The 15,206-nt window shown below is 33.9% G+C and overlaps 1 protein-coding gene across 1 annotated transcript; it reads right to left on the bottom strand.

Moving 5' to 3' along the window:
* Positions 1 to 7,702: 7,702 nt before the first annotated feature.
* On the bottom strand, positions 7,703 to 8,456 carry LOC131864135 (germin-like protein 8-2). The gene is made up of 3 exons (XM_059215152.1): positions 8,330 to 8,456; positions 8,051 to 8,235; positions 7,703 to 7,882 (listed from the first exon to the last, which is right to left on the bottom strand). Exons 1-3 carry the CDS (start codon positions 8,454 to 8,456, stop codon positions 7,703 to 7,705), a joined length of 492 nt encoding a protein of 163 aa, XP_059071135.1.
* Positions 8,457 to 15,206: the final 6,750 nt, after the last annotated feature.

Genomic DNA, 15,206 nt, shown 5'->3' with positions numbered 1-15,206 from the left:
TGCACCTCTCATAGTCTAGGATATATCTACTCTACATCAAGATGTTCAAGATTATTCTCAAATCAATAACAATACTCTTTCATAGTGAAATTTAGTTGATAATGTTCCACCTTAATCCAAAGAATTTAGAAAGAAAATGTTGCAACACTTTATTTGTGGAAAAGTACGTAATAATTTGTGAAACCTAACAAATATCTGTCAACTATAACCTTAACATGTGCATCCATTGTGAGACACTCAAATAACATTAAGAGTTTAAAATCACATCAGATTTTTAGAAATATGTGTAACTTGTGATCACTAGATTTTGCCTAAACCCAGTATGCCATCCACTCAAATTGTTGATTGAGGAGCTCCCATAAAACTCTTATATAATTAGTAGTAATTTTACAACTTCATTGCTAAAAACTTTATCTTTGATCATTGAATTGAATGTGAATTAAGAATAGTTGAAATATAAATACATCTGAGAGAAACACATATTTAATTGGTTCTCCACCAGTTCAATTGAAATGATATATAAGACTCTATGATTTTTCTAGCAGACCATTCACATAGTAATGAGATATCTTGCAACGGTCAAGATAGAATGCAACACCACAATCTTGAAGAATGTAAAATCCTATCAAGTCTACCTCAATATAGGTGTTCAAATGAATGGATTTGGCATGATTGGTCTTTGTGAATTTGATACTAGAAAAAATTGGTATGCTCGTATTACCACCAACTTTTATAGGTATCTGTTATTGATTTCATAGAGTCCAATTGTTCAACCCACACATTCAAACATCTGCATGCCTCATGCTAGAAAATTTATCAATGAGATGACTAGTTGCACTCGAAATAATTGTATCACATTGAGATCCAAATAAATAAAGGTGGGTTCTACCAACTTCCCCTTAAAGTGTATTCATTAGAAATATATAAATTTCATGGGCTAATGATAGAAAAAGAAACAATCAACACTGGAGATGACGGTCAGAAGGGCCTCCCATTCATTGTTGTATCAAGGGTTCGTTGCCTTGTTGATATTCACATATCCCCCTACTATTACATACCAACATACACATGAGGCACAATGCATATGTAGTAATCAAAAAATGAGAATAGAACTGATTACATACAATGTGGATTCAAAATAATTAACTTTTCATTCCAAGTATACCAAATTTCTCTTGCTTGCATGCAATATCAATTGGAAATAATTGAATATTTCATTGCAAGTGTTACCAAAGAGCTCCTACTCTTCAATGCAAAACATGGTTGGTAATTTGTGTTGTAATCAGTTATACTCAACTGTTAAAATAAGAATTTGTTTTTTTCCAAAGATCTCCAATTAAATTCTAGCAATCTACTTCACATAAATTTTTTTGCATTCACAGATTCGATCATTTGAGCCAAATTCAAAAATAGATTAGAAATTATGATTTGTCTTTCTTTGTTAATCTATCACTGTACAACTACACATTTCTTTATTTACAAGTTTCAATTTGTGAAGGGTAAGGTTCACAGATTACATCTTCGTTGTGGTATTAGAATATGCCATTTCCAATCATGTGCAAATTGTTAAAGTTTCATTCTAACTACCAATCTCTATATCTAGGTTGCAAACACCACAATTTACAACATATCATTTACTTTTAACCATTGTTCATGTAACCGCTAAGCATGTCGGGGCTGCTATGTGCGATTAATAAAATTTTAGAAAATTGATATTAGACCAGACTTAAACCAAATCCTAAAAAAGTGAATTTGTTCTGTACGTATCAAATAAAAAGTACAGGCATAAAGCTTCATGGTGACATTAACTGCAATATATTTCTTCCCCAAACTATATTTTAAAAATAATATATAATTAACTCCCTTTTTTTTTTTTTTTTTTTTTCCTACTTTACATATCTTATTGAACGTGACATACCTGGTAGATCAACATTCGTTGCAATTCGCAGGTCCTCTAAAAATAGGACTCCAAAATCTTGTCACATTAGAAAGGTTGAAGTGGCTGTACTGAAATAATGCTTCTCATATCTACTTTCATCTGAATTTTCTCAGTTGGCTTTGCAAAAATTGAGCCAAGTCTTAGGAATTTGATAAGTCTAGCATGGGAGATGCTTGCATACTTGTGAGCTGCAAACAATTAGGAAAATGAATGTGTGAGCCTCATTTGCCAAAACTGGGAAATTATGGCTATACTCCTTTTATTTGATTATGTAAATTGGTAACAAAGATTCTCAAAATGAACAGATATTAATTCATGCATCAATGCCATTTAGATTCATTCTCATGATTTAGAAAAAATCTCAATCCCTCGCAACAAAAGGAAAAGGAACCTAAGTTCCTAGCTCTTCCTTAAAGATAACAACTAGGCCTTTTCTTATTCCTAATGTCATTGGCATTGGTTAATGTTATGATCTTGTTTCCTCCATTTTGATATTTAACTTAATTTACGGGATGGTATAATTCAACATGCCACGGAAACCAATATTTATTTAAGTACAAAATATTGCATATTACGTTGATATAAATGTGGTACTACTGAAGCCAACATTGATATGAAGGAATTTTTTTTTGGTTCTATCTTCATATTTCACTTCTCTTGAAATTGTGTACATTCTCTCATAAATACCAACAATGCTATCCTCGCACCCTTTTATGTTCCATACAATAATGTGATTCCTCTAAATCCACAAGACCAATAGTGCCACAAAGAGTATAATGATTCTTGTGGCTCATGTAACTATTTGGTGGTCCTTGAGGTGTTATTTACCTTCCGAATGGGCTTCGGGCAGTTCCCTCTGTGTATCGGTCTTGAAACACATGATGTTTTTGGTCTGCTTGTTTGGTTTCTTGCGAGTTGGGCTGTTTTGGAGTGCTGTTTTTTTCGGGTCCGTGGGATTCTCTGTGGAAGGTTCCCTTCTATTGAGGGGGAGATGGATGTAGTTGGAGTTGACTTGTCTCCTATTGAGGTGGAGTATGATGTTTTTGGTGTTTCCTGGAAGTGTCGTTGGGGTGTTGATGGGGCCCCTCTTCTTGGCTGTAAGGATGTTGATGCCGATCTTCTTGCTGACTCTTGTGTGTCTCCTATAGAGGTGGAGAGTTGGTTGTTGGGCAAGTTTCTCTCAGTATGGCATATTTTAAAGCATATGGTTTTTGGAGCCATGATAAAACCCACGGTGGTTGAGGGAGCTCAGAAAAACCCCATGTTTTTTGTTTCTTGTAGGGACAGGTTGGATGCTAGCAGTTTTCAAGGGCCAAGTTTGGCCAATGTTGGTTTTTGGTTAGCATTGGTCTTTGTGGCTTTATGTGGTCCTACGAATCTATTACAAGTTGAGGGAGCCTAGGAAAACGCTTCTAGTTGGCCGAGGGTGCCAGAAAAACCCTCGTTCTCTGTTTTTTGAGATGTTTTGTTTGTTGTTTTCGAGCTTATGGTTGTGCCATCCTGTTTTGTGATGTTCATATTTTGATTGGTGGATGCCCGTAAGTCTAGAAGGTTTCAGGTCCTTTTTAAAACCTGTTGTCCACTGTCAGGTAGTCTGGTCCATTTCTCAATGCAAACCCTCTGTTTGTAAAGGGGTTTGGGGCCCCTTCAAAACTTGTTTTATCCTAATAAAAAAATGCTGAAAAGGTGAGGTGCTTAGTCCATTATCATCTCAGAAGTTTTACAAGCCAAATGCTTAATGACCTTTCAAATACATTTTGGACCTTTTCTAGAACGCTCACAATTCACTAGCTTGCATTATAAGGAAGACTCGCTTAATCCACATGCTTGACTATTGCAACAATCATCTTCTACATGTCACCAATATGAGAATAGATGTTTCAATGAAATTATTTATTTGGACATGACCTGAACGGGTATATGTATAATTACAAGTGCGTGATTAAGTTGCATCTAGAGGAATTAAAACACATCTAACACACAATAACTAAAGTAATATCAATCTAAGATCTCTCCAGACTGTTCATCTTTTTGTCTTGTATGGGGCTCATCTAGTTGTAGAGAAAATTATTTACACATCCCCATCTTTTGTAGATCAAGTTCATATGTAGGCGAACCAGTCAAGCATGATGAAGATTTCGAATATTGGTCTTAATAATAGCAACTTTATATGTTTTCATTCATTATCCTTGTTTATCTTCATTTCCTCTACTATTATAAAGTGCTTGTCAAATCATATTGTTTGGAGTATGCGAAATATATTATGTAGCCAAGGATATGATATTATAATGTATGTTATTCAATGCATATGCCAACATGTGGTACACATACCTTAAATTAGTTATAATTGGTCATAAGCTATATTAGATAATTAGGAGGCCTAGATGAATTTAGTGGTTTACACCTCAGTTATATTGCTAGGAGTTCTAGATATAGGACACGATTGTCATTGCAAAGACATGTGTTGAATACGACATTGCATTTGGAGTCTCTTGGAGATATAGTATGTAGCGAATTCTTCCATAAGGAATATTATAAACTGTTATCGGACCTCAAGGCATTATTCTATTTTTGTATATCAATTAAGAAGGTCAACATGTGAAGCTCATATCTCTCTCGATTTGACAAAAGAAAATTATAATTCATAGAGGCTTTTAATCAAGAACTTGTCCAGTCTATTACAATATTGATTTTTAGCATATTTGAGGTAGCTATTGTGAACTTAGGGGTTCCACAAAATTCACTCTTAGTGTTGCAAAACAGTGATCGTTGTTTTTATTTATTCTAGGTGGTTAAACAAGGGCACATTGATCCACCAGAAGTCTAGATTTGAATTCATTTTGAGTAACTCATTACAATTTTAGGGGTTTTCATAAATTTTCTCCTCAGTCAGTTAGGACATGATTTTCTTATATTTTTATATTTTTCGAAAGGTTGTAAAAATTTATCACTAGTTTATATTTTTCGATTTGAGGGTGAAAAAATTATGAAATGATTGACTCAAATTTGTGTCAACAATATGGATAGAGCATGTTCTATTGAAATATATTTCCTTAAAACCCTATTTTTAATGGGGATTCCTGATTTTAGTGCAAGTGGAGATATATTAGAATGATGGAACCAATATAAAAGATCTTACGATGCAAATTATGGAACCGGTATGTGATCTAGATAGATCGTCAAGCTAAAACCAAAGGAATGATCACCTATGGATGACTCGGTGATAGGAAATGACATCATATTTGTAAAGACTTGCAACAATAGATTATTGACCTGAATTAGTTGTATTGTATTGACCTAAAACCTCTTCAATGACAAATTTGTGAGTCAAATAAATCTATTGGTTATCTAGAGTTCTATATCATTTAATGTAAATTGTCTCTTTTACATTTTTTAAATTTGGATATCTAAGGTCACATATGGCTCAACTCGATGCAACATGTCCGCTATTGTTTTGTCCTTTCCTTTGAAGATCTACCTCAATTCTAGAATTTGCAATCACTCTCTTTTATTTGGATGCATGTTATTAAGACCACTTACTCAAATAATGAACAATAACTCAAGTTCTTGCAAAACATAAAAAATATCGGAGATATTGCTCACCATTGGGTCATGCATTTTGTCTACATTTTCCAATATTTTGGATTTTCCCAACTTGAATCTTGTACATAAATAACCAAAGCCACATTATTCTATTTTGGTGTAGCATTAACCACAATGACCTTGAGAGAGAACCCTAGGTTTAGTGAATGTCATGAATTATTTGTGCTAGTGAACCACCACTATTTGCAGGACTCATATGATTGACGTGCGAATCTTTCATAGAGAGACGAGAAACCCGGTGAATAAATAGATTCCTCGTGGAACATGATCAAGTAATTACTTATACCTCATTGACTCCCTATTTGCGTAGGCAAGGGATCACATATGTGGCATTAGACATGCTAAAGAAAAGATCATAAGCACAATCTATCAGAGCAATGTGTCATCTTACAATAGCCTTATTTGTTATCTATGTGAACAATGTAGAATGGGCTTGATAATTAATATATTGATCGATACAGTTGGAGATGGATGCAAGCGCAATGAAACTTCTCATATTACTAGATTATTTGAGGTATAGACATCCAAGGCATGACGGAAGAGGCTTTTAAGCTTCACAATGAACTGATCGCTAGAGGGGCTATATATGAAGCTTTATTCATTTGAACCCCTAAAAATACATAGGAAAAATAGAAGATTATAAAATTGACATATCTCACCGATAATGTATCAGTTATATCTATTATCTTATTCTTCATTACAGTGTAATTGACAACTTCTCAATATGACGACACTTTTATCTTCCTCATATCAATTAGCAAATGGCTTCAATATGAAAATATCCTCCGCCTTCACATATTTCTCAAACTTACACCTGCATATCCATGGATCCAAGGAGCTCCTTTATGCACCTCTTAGGCTTGCAACAATAATATTTTTCCCGCATGAAACATACATGGCCTACGGCAACAATATTTTCCTATCCTATTGTGCTTATTCACATATGCAGATTTGCATTTGCTTTGATAGGAAACCTATGGTTAAATTATTGGTTATCATATTTGATGATCTATAGAAATGCTTATACAAGGAGGAAATGGTTTGAGGAATTTTTTTTGTAACCGAACTGATAGTTTATGATTGAACAAGGTAATATATTGCTAAATTTTTCAACTAATCATATTTTTAATATTACATACAAAGTTTTTAAAATCAACATGAGCATTATCCTTTTTCCCTTTAGTATTTAGATCTTCATACATAACATCCACATTGACATATTTATTATAACGTAGGAATGAATTAGGGGAGATTTAGAAAAGCTTATTTTGGGAAGCCATAAATTAATTACCCTCATAATTAACACCATGTAAATGAATTGTGTTATTATCAATAATCTATCTTCACTGTCTTAGATTTTCCATGTCATTCCAACTTATTAGAAATGTTTAATACAAGAGGCCCCTCAATCATAACCCTTATGTAGGTAGATTGATGTAAGAATAGGTGTAATATGTGTCAAGGTTATCATATTATCCCCGATAAAATATTGCGATATTGGATGCAATGGATATTCTAGTTCTATGGATTTTCTTGGAATTTAGACATAATGAAACCGTATTGCATTCCATCGAAGGTATACTATATTTATTAGAGCAATCATTCTTATCTTGAGGAGAGTCCCTAACCTTCTGGAATGACTTCTTTGATGGGGAGTCTTGAAGCATTGGATGATTGTGAGGGTGATTTGAAGAACAACTACTAATTATATTTCCCAATAACTATTTCCTACTTCCAAACCATTCACCTTTTATGTCAGAGCTAAAATGAGGTTAAGACTATGTTAAAGAACACCCTTGACAGATTGGCATGCAAGAATTATAGTGTTACTCATTCTATCCAAGTCAAGCACTTTGTTTGTTGTTGTTCCTGCAATATTTATGTTAAAGAATATATTGTTAACATGTTGCAAATGAATGTATACCTAATACAAGGATGCTCTTGTATAAAATATTCATAAATGCCTTCAGATGCTTCAAATTAATCCTTCATCTTTGGAATATGCGGAGGATATAGTCATGTTCAAAACAGATGCTATGAATAGCAGAAGAGGACGGCAATAACTCTAGAAAGATTGTTTTATTGAACGGCAAGGAAAAAGAATTTGGGAAAGACTTGGTCCCCTCTTGATTGTTTTGTTTGATAGAACACAGCAAATTCTTATGCGAATTTCTTCTGAATGTAATCCACAACTTCCTGTGTGATGCGGAAGGCCTTGGCCAATACGGAATCTGGGAGAGGAGGATCCGCTGCAAACAGAGAGTTGGCGATTGTCTGAACTCCCGGAAGCTGGCTGCTCAATGCAGATATGGCCACCGCATTTTCATGCCCCACATTCTGCTGGAAATGCACAAGTGCCTTTGGAAACACAAACACATCTCCCTTCTCCAACGTTTTGCTGAAAAACTTGTTGTTGGTGTCAATGAAACCCACAAGAAGCTGGCCTTCCAGTAAAACAAGAACTTCGGTGGCTCTTGGGTGTGTGTGAGGAGGATTTATTCCACCCACTGCGTAGTCGATGCGGACCAACGATATTCCCAACGTATTGAGGCCTGGTATCTGTTTAACGTTCGCCATCGTTACGTTGGAGCCCACATCATTGTCGGTGTTCCCTGCCTGCCCAAGTCCCCGGAAGAAGAAGTCGTCTGCTGAAACTTGCATTGGGTCTTTGCAAACGAACCCGTTCACCAAAACTGTTTAAAGCAAAATCAAATCAATCTATTACTAACTCGACTCGTCTAATAAGCAAATCATTACCATTGTTTATGTATAAAGTTTTTTACTCACCTTTGCTTTCCTCATCTGCAACGCAGAAATCTTGCAAGGGATCGGAATCCCCTGCCATGACCCTGTCGCTGTAACAACATATCAACAGAAAAAGTCCCAGTGTGAAGTAAATCATTCGGTTAGCCATTATAATAGAAACGCAGATAGTACAAGAGCTCAGAAGGATATGAATGTGTGTTACAAGCCCATTACAAGCTTTATATAGCCCAAACCTTATGACTAATTCATCTTCACTCCGTATATTAAATCACCAATCCTTGTAATATTATAATAATATACTTCCAGAGTTGTTGCTCTTTTCGATACGTCAGAGTAAGTCTTGCTGCAGCATATGGCTATCTCACCTGCTACCGCAGATGTATTCTCACCATTCTTTCATTATCGTTGAAATTTTCTATCTTCTGCTGCATATGCTTATCTGAAGATCAGCTTACCTCCTGCCTTAGACGTATTCTTCCTCATATTCTCGCCACCGCCATTAATTTAGTAATGTGGAAACGATTAGACTTTATTGGAGCGATGGCCTTCTTCAAAGGAACTAATATATACATTTTTCTCAGCCGTCTCAGAATTGGTAAAAGAGGAAATTTTCTTGGATGTTGACACAAACACCGTCCATGCATGCTTTATATTGCGTCTTTCTTGAAAACCTTTTTACGCTCGGGTAGGATAATCTCAGTTTTATTATAAAAATATACGTGTTATATTCGTGAGCCTTTAAAACAAAGAATAGTTCTAAATTATCATTAATATTTTTGGTTTATAATATTAAGGATTCATGTTAATTATAGAGTTTGGTTGCGAGAATTTAAATAAATAAATAAGAGAATGGGTTGTTTTGTGATTGAAAGGATGAACTTGGTGTACAAGGCAAATTCATCGTGGCATGTGCATGTATATGTTACATACTCAACGTCATAGGACTCATGCTAGACGAGGTGAGAAAAGGAATAAGACGAGTGGGCGTTATGACACTCATTTCGCACAACGTAAAACAAGAATGATAAGGTGATCGAGATTTGGAACCCTTACGCAACATGTCTCAAGGGAGGAACTCCTGAAGGCAACATTCCCTCTAATTCCTAATTGGTAGTGAACCGGTCGGGCCTCTATGGCGTGACCTAACACCTATAGCTAAGTAAACCCTAACTAAGCTAAATTATATATAAATTTAACAAATTTTAACTAATTACCAATGATATATAAAGAGATTAAATGCGGCAAACGAATAAATGATAATTTTCTATTAAATATTTTTAATAAGTAAATATACTGTTTGTTTTAACTAAATATTAGCCACAACGATAGTTTATTCTTCTGAAGAGTCCAACTCAACTAAATTAAAACGAAATAAAGAGTGAATTTTCTCAATCCTAAGCTGATATTTTACTTTCTTTTAAAACCAAATTTTTGAAATAAAAGTATACTACACTTTGATTTCAGATTTAATTTAATTAATTACCATTCACTATCAATTAGATAAATTAAATTATTTCACTTGACTAATTAATTTGAGAGGCCACATCACATTTAAACGATTCCAAGACATGTTAAATCCTAAAACCTAGCACACCAACTCCACCTAAGGTTTTTCATTTCCTAAAGTTATATTAAATTAAATTCTCTTAAAAGAATTAATTATCATGCTAAACCCGCTTAATGGGGCCTTAACCGATATGGTAACACTAGAAACCCAAACTCAAGTTTGCTGTGTGTGTGTGTTTACAAAGGTAAATATACTTTGTATAAAATATATATTTTTAAATAGGTGAACATACACATCTAATTACAAATAACTATTTTTAATTTTAAACCAAAGTTTAAGTAGAGCAAGTTTTTTTATTTTGTAGGATAACAAAGAGAACAATATTTGCGTGATAAACATCCCCTTCACTTTATTAACTAAAAATATTAAGAAAAGTGCATGAAAATTTCACACTCTTAAAGCTAATTTAATCCACTATTACTAATAACTTTAATTTGTTCATTAAGTATCAATAACTTTTAAACGTATGAAATGCAAATTATCACAAGCGCTAAGTTATTTCTTAAACAAACTCAGCCCTTAAACAATATGTATATTTTTTAGAAAAGTAAAATATAATCGCTTCTAAACACAACAACATCATCATTTATCAACTTGATATACACAACATTACAAGGGACCCATTTGATAAAATTTTTAACAACTTACTCCAACCCATTTAAAAAATGTAATAAAAATTCTAACCCAAACGTGAGAATGAATATTTTCATTCCAATGTCAAGGTAGCACCCCATTTGATTCCACAAAAAATCTTACAAAACACAATTTTTAAACAAGCCAATGGAGAGCTCACCTTCCAACATTTGGGCTTTCTCACAACCAACCCCCAAGCTAAGAGGCCCATGAGAAACTTGATTTCCCAATATAAATACTCCACGCAGATGTAAAATCCATTAAGGGAGTCCAACACCATATAATTCACATCCCTTCTAAATTATATCGAACCATTTTTCCACAGATTTTCCAAAAGAATCAAGGATACTCATACCCAAGAAATCTCCTTCTCAACGAGAAAAAATCGTTCCCTTGGAGGTTCCACATATCCCTCACCCTACACATGAGTTTCTCTGATCAACTTGGGAGAGCCTAAACCCTCACACACGTGTCATATACATAAGAAAAGACATAGAAAGATGAAATTTAAAAATCAAATCAAAAGCCTCCACTAACATATTTACAACAAAATGGAATATAGCATTCTAAAGATTGAATCATATCAAAATATTTCCTTAATAGATGAGGAGGGTTTGATAGAAATTTCTCAAAGACTCTTTTGAGTCCTTCCACAAAGCCTCCCAAAAAATCCCAAAAAGAAAGATGCAAAAAATAAAATAATAAGCCATACAAAGACTCTTAGAATGGTATATACAATATGTGTCATATGACCTCCCCTCCCCTGGTCAGGAGGTACCACATTGATCTCATTCACCTCCTCTAACCCCTTCTCACCAAAACCTAAGGGTATGTGGATATCACAAATGCTCCTACGTGTGAGAGCATTGGGATGAGAGGAATAATATTGTATACTCTTCCCCAATAGGATCCTTTGGATCCACTCATATGTGTGAGGCATGCGGAAGCACCATTCATAAAATTGTTGGAGTGGATTTGAAAGTGGTAATTTACTTACTGTCACCCGCAAGTTAGACTTTCGACACCTTTTTTCTAAGAGACTTGGACAAGATCAAATGATGGCAAAATCCCATGGACTAATTCCCAAAAAGGTACCCAACTCATAAGTGTTTCTTTATGGGCCTAAATACACTCAAAAATAGATGAAACCGACACTTTAAAATCATTCAAAAAAATGCTCAACATAACACCTATTTTTTCTATAAGGATGCCACTGGGCGCAGATACTAACTTACTCATATATAAAAACAAAACAAAAATATATTTAAAAAAAAAAATACATCACATTACAACAATTGCTAAAATCAAAGACCTTAGTCCCTATCATTAACTAAGGTCAAGGCTTCACTAAGAATTTAAAATGAATAGGATTTTCTTAGGAAACTCCAATTTCTATTAGCTATGAAAATTTCCTACACACTCAAAGAAAATAAATAAATTTCCAATATAGGTTGAAATAAAATGCACACATAATCATACATTTGATAAAAAAATAATTCTTCACGACCAACATAGTCCAATACAACATCGTACTATAACTTGATTATATTTTAATGTTTATTAACGAAATCTGACATTGATTTGTAATATAAAAAGTGTAGATAAAATTTGTTTTTGATTGGATAAGGTGGGAAGAGGGTCCCACAACCAAAGTTAGAATACTAGAATAAAGAAGTTCAATAACAAACAAGTTACTGCGCCGACACAACCGCAAAACTACCAAAATAACAAACCACGAAAAAATATTTAGACTTCATATTATGGAGGCTCATAAGAGCATTTGACTCTTTCATGACCAATTTTTGTCTTTAATTATAGCTCTCTCAAGCAGTACCCTCGTTGCTTCTTTTCACCTTCCATATTTAGTTTGATTTCTTTTTTCTTTTTGCCTTTTTTGTTCCATCCTTGACTTATGCCTATTGCGATAGTCAGTCAAAAAGATCGAGAAGTCATAGAAAAAATCCATTAGGTCCTTAATGATAGTAAGAAAATGAAAAAAATGAGTCCCCAAATTGAGAAACTCTATCGCCTAATAAATTTATTTTCTCTTTCAGTCTACCTTGTTTTACCTCCATCTCCTAAGTGTTTCAGTATGGGTCTGTGTACACTTATAAATAGATGAAACAAACACTTGAAAGTCATTCAAAAACCTACTCAGTGTGAAATCTATCTTTCCATAAGGATGCCGCTGGACGCAAATGCTAACTTACTCAAATATCAAAATAAAATAAAACTATATTTAAAACACAAAATACATCACATTACAACAATTACTAAAATCAGAGACCTTAGTCCCTATCATTAACTAAGGTCAAGGCTTCACTAGGAATTGAAAATGACTAGGATTCTCTTAGGGAACTCCAATTTATATTAGCTATGAAAATTTCCTACACGCTCAAATAAAAAAAAAAATTATTTCCAATATAAATTGAAATAAGATACACACATAATCATACATTTGATAACAATTTAATTAAAGATATGAGATTTCCACAATTCATTTGATAAAAATAAACTCGTAAACAATTTAATTCTTCACTACCAACATAGTCCAATGCAACATCATACTATGACCTGACTATATTTTAATGTTTTTTAACCACATCTAACATTGATTTGTAATATTAAAAGTGTACACAAAATTTGTTTTTGATTAGATAAGGTGGGAAGAGGGTCCCATGCCCAAAGTTAGAATATTAAAACAGAGAAGCTCAATAACAAACAAGTTATTGCACCAACACAACCCCAACACTACCAAAATAACAAACCACGAAAAACTATGTAGACTTCATATTATGGAGGCTCATAAGAGCATCAAACTCTTTCATGACCAATTTTAGTCTTGAATTCTAGTTCTCTCAAGTAGCACCCTCTTTGCCTCTTTTCACCTTCCATATTTGGTTCAATTTCTTTTTTCTTTGTGCCTTTTTTGTTCCATCCTAGACTTATGCCTATTGCGATACTCAGCCAAATAGGTCGAGAAGTCATAGAATAAATCCATTAGGTCCTTAATGATAGCAAGAAAATGGAAAATTGAGTCCCCAAATTGAGAATCTCTATTGCCCAATAAATTTGTTTTCTCTTTCAGTCTACCTTGTTTTACCTCCATCTCATAGTCATCGTTATCCTCCTCTTCACCATGCTTAACACTCTTGTTTCTTTGTGAAGTTTAAATAAGCGGGGTGGGATCTGGTGCTATGGAAGCCAAGCTGGTTTCCAAGTCCTCCTCCTCCACGATGATAAGATACTATGATTTGGAGACGTCTTTAAGGGATAGGTCCAAAGTGAAATATTTTGTAGGTAGGTCAAATACTTGACCTTTTCTTTCCTCAACTGAGTACAATATCACTTTCAAAGTGTTAGTTATCATATATGTGTCATCGTTTTAGTTTCAAATTTCTTTGTCTTGGATATTAATTACCACAATTAATGTCGATCTCCTCTTCTTACTCTCCTTCATTACCCTTTCATTTTTTAGATTTGCCTTTTCTATTTTTTCGATTTTTAACGTGTTTTTCATTTTTATCTTTACTTCTTTCCTCAGTTTCAAATTGGTATCCCAAGAGAGATTGTAATTCTACATGCAGTCTACTGTTAACATTATCTTCTTTTGACACAATTTTTAGCTCTTTATCTCTAGGGCATTCCCTTTTTTATCTCTCTCGATATGGGAATTGCCCTTTTGGGAATTTTTAGGGAGATTGAATGCTTATGTGGAAGCAATTCCAAAACCACTAGAAATTCTAAGGGGTTTCTTGGTAATTTTGAGGGCTCTTGAAGCCATCTTTCACTTTGATCTCTTTGATACCAAAATTAGGCCAGATTAGAGCATAGGAGAGGTTGTATGCAAATAGATTTGGTGAAGGTAGTATATTAAGCCTTGATGTAGGCTAGGGATGTCCTGATATTTATGGTTTCTCTTAACCTTTCACCCCTAGCAACTGATTACAGTATCCTTTTCTATCATCTTGTAAGTTACAATAGAACTCATCCCATCCATTTTCACTTCCCTCAGGTTCTTAGAGAATGTGAACTTCTTTGAAAGAAGTAGATTGTGGCCGTTCTACATGGCCATGAATTAATTTGAAACCCCTCCAACTTCACAAATCCTTCGCATGTTGTTCTTCTTCAGAAGCTCATAGGTTGATCAACTCTAATCTTTTCTCATATCGATTTCCGTAATTTTTTATACCCACAAATCTTTTGGAAAAGTTGGACTTTCTCAAAAAAGGAAGAAGCGACACGATTAGATTACTATTAACATATTTCGAGCTTTTCCATCTTTAGAAGGATTATAATCATTGGAGGAAAACTAAGCCCAATAAGGTAATAAATATTTTCAATCTTACAACTTTAATAATCTCATCCCTTTAGTCCATTCCTTTTTGTGAATTAAAAAGTGATAGCATCCATGATCAGAGATTTTAAAACTTCAAATATGCTACATGCACTTTTATGCCAACTAGACATTTGGGATATTTCAATGACCATGCGAATCCACAGTCAAGATTTACATTCAACTTTAATCGTTCTTCATTTTATAACAGTTCTAATATTATTTCAAATGAACAAAGGTAGCTATCAAAATCCAAACCAAGTGCTCCTTTCTAGAAGCATAAACCCGACAGGGTGCTACTTCTAATAAATTTGATAATTTAATAATTCACGATATAGTTGAATTTCATGTTTATAAAGTCA

The sequence above is a fragment of the Cryptomeria japonica genome, unplaced genomic scaffold, assembly GCF_030272615.1.
Source record: "Cryptomeria japonica unplaced genomic scaffold, Sugi_1.0 HiC_scaffold_77, whole genome shotgun sequence".
NCBI lineage: Eukaryota > Viridiplantae > Streptophyta > Pinopsida > Cupressales > Cupressaceae > Cryptomeria > Cryptomeria japonica.
Note: the sequence above shows the minus strand (reverse complement) of the source record. Positions and strands in the feature narration are given on the sequence as shown.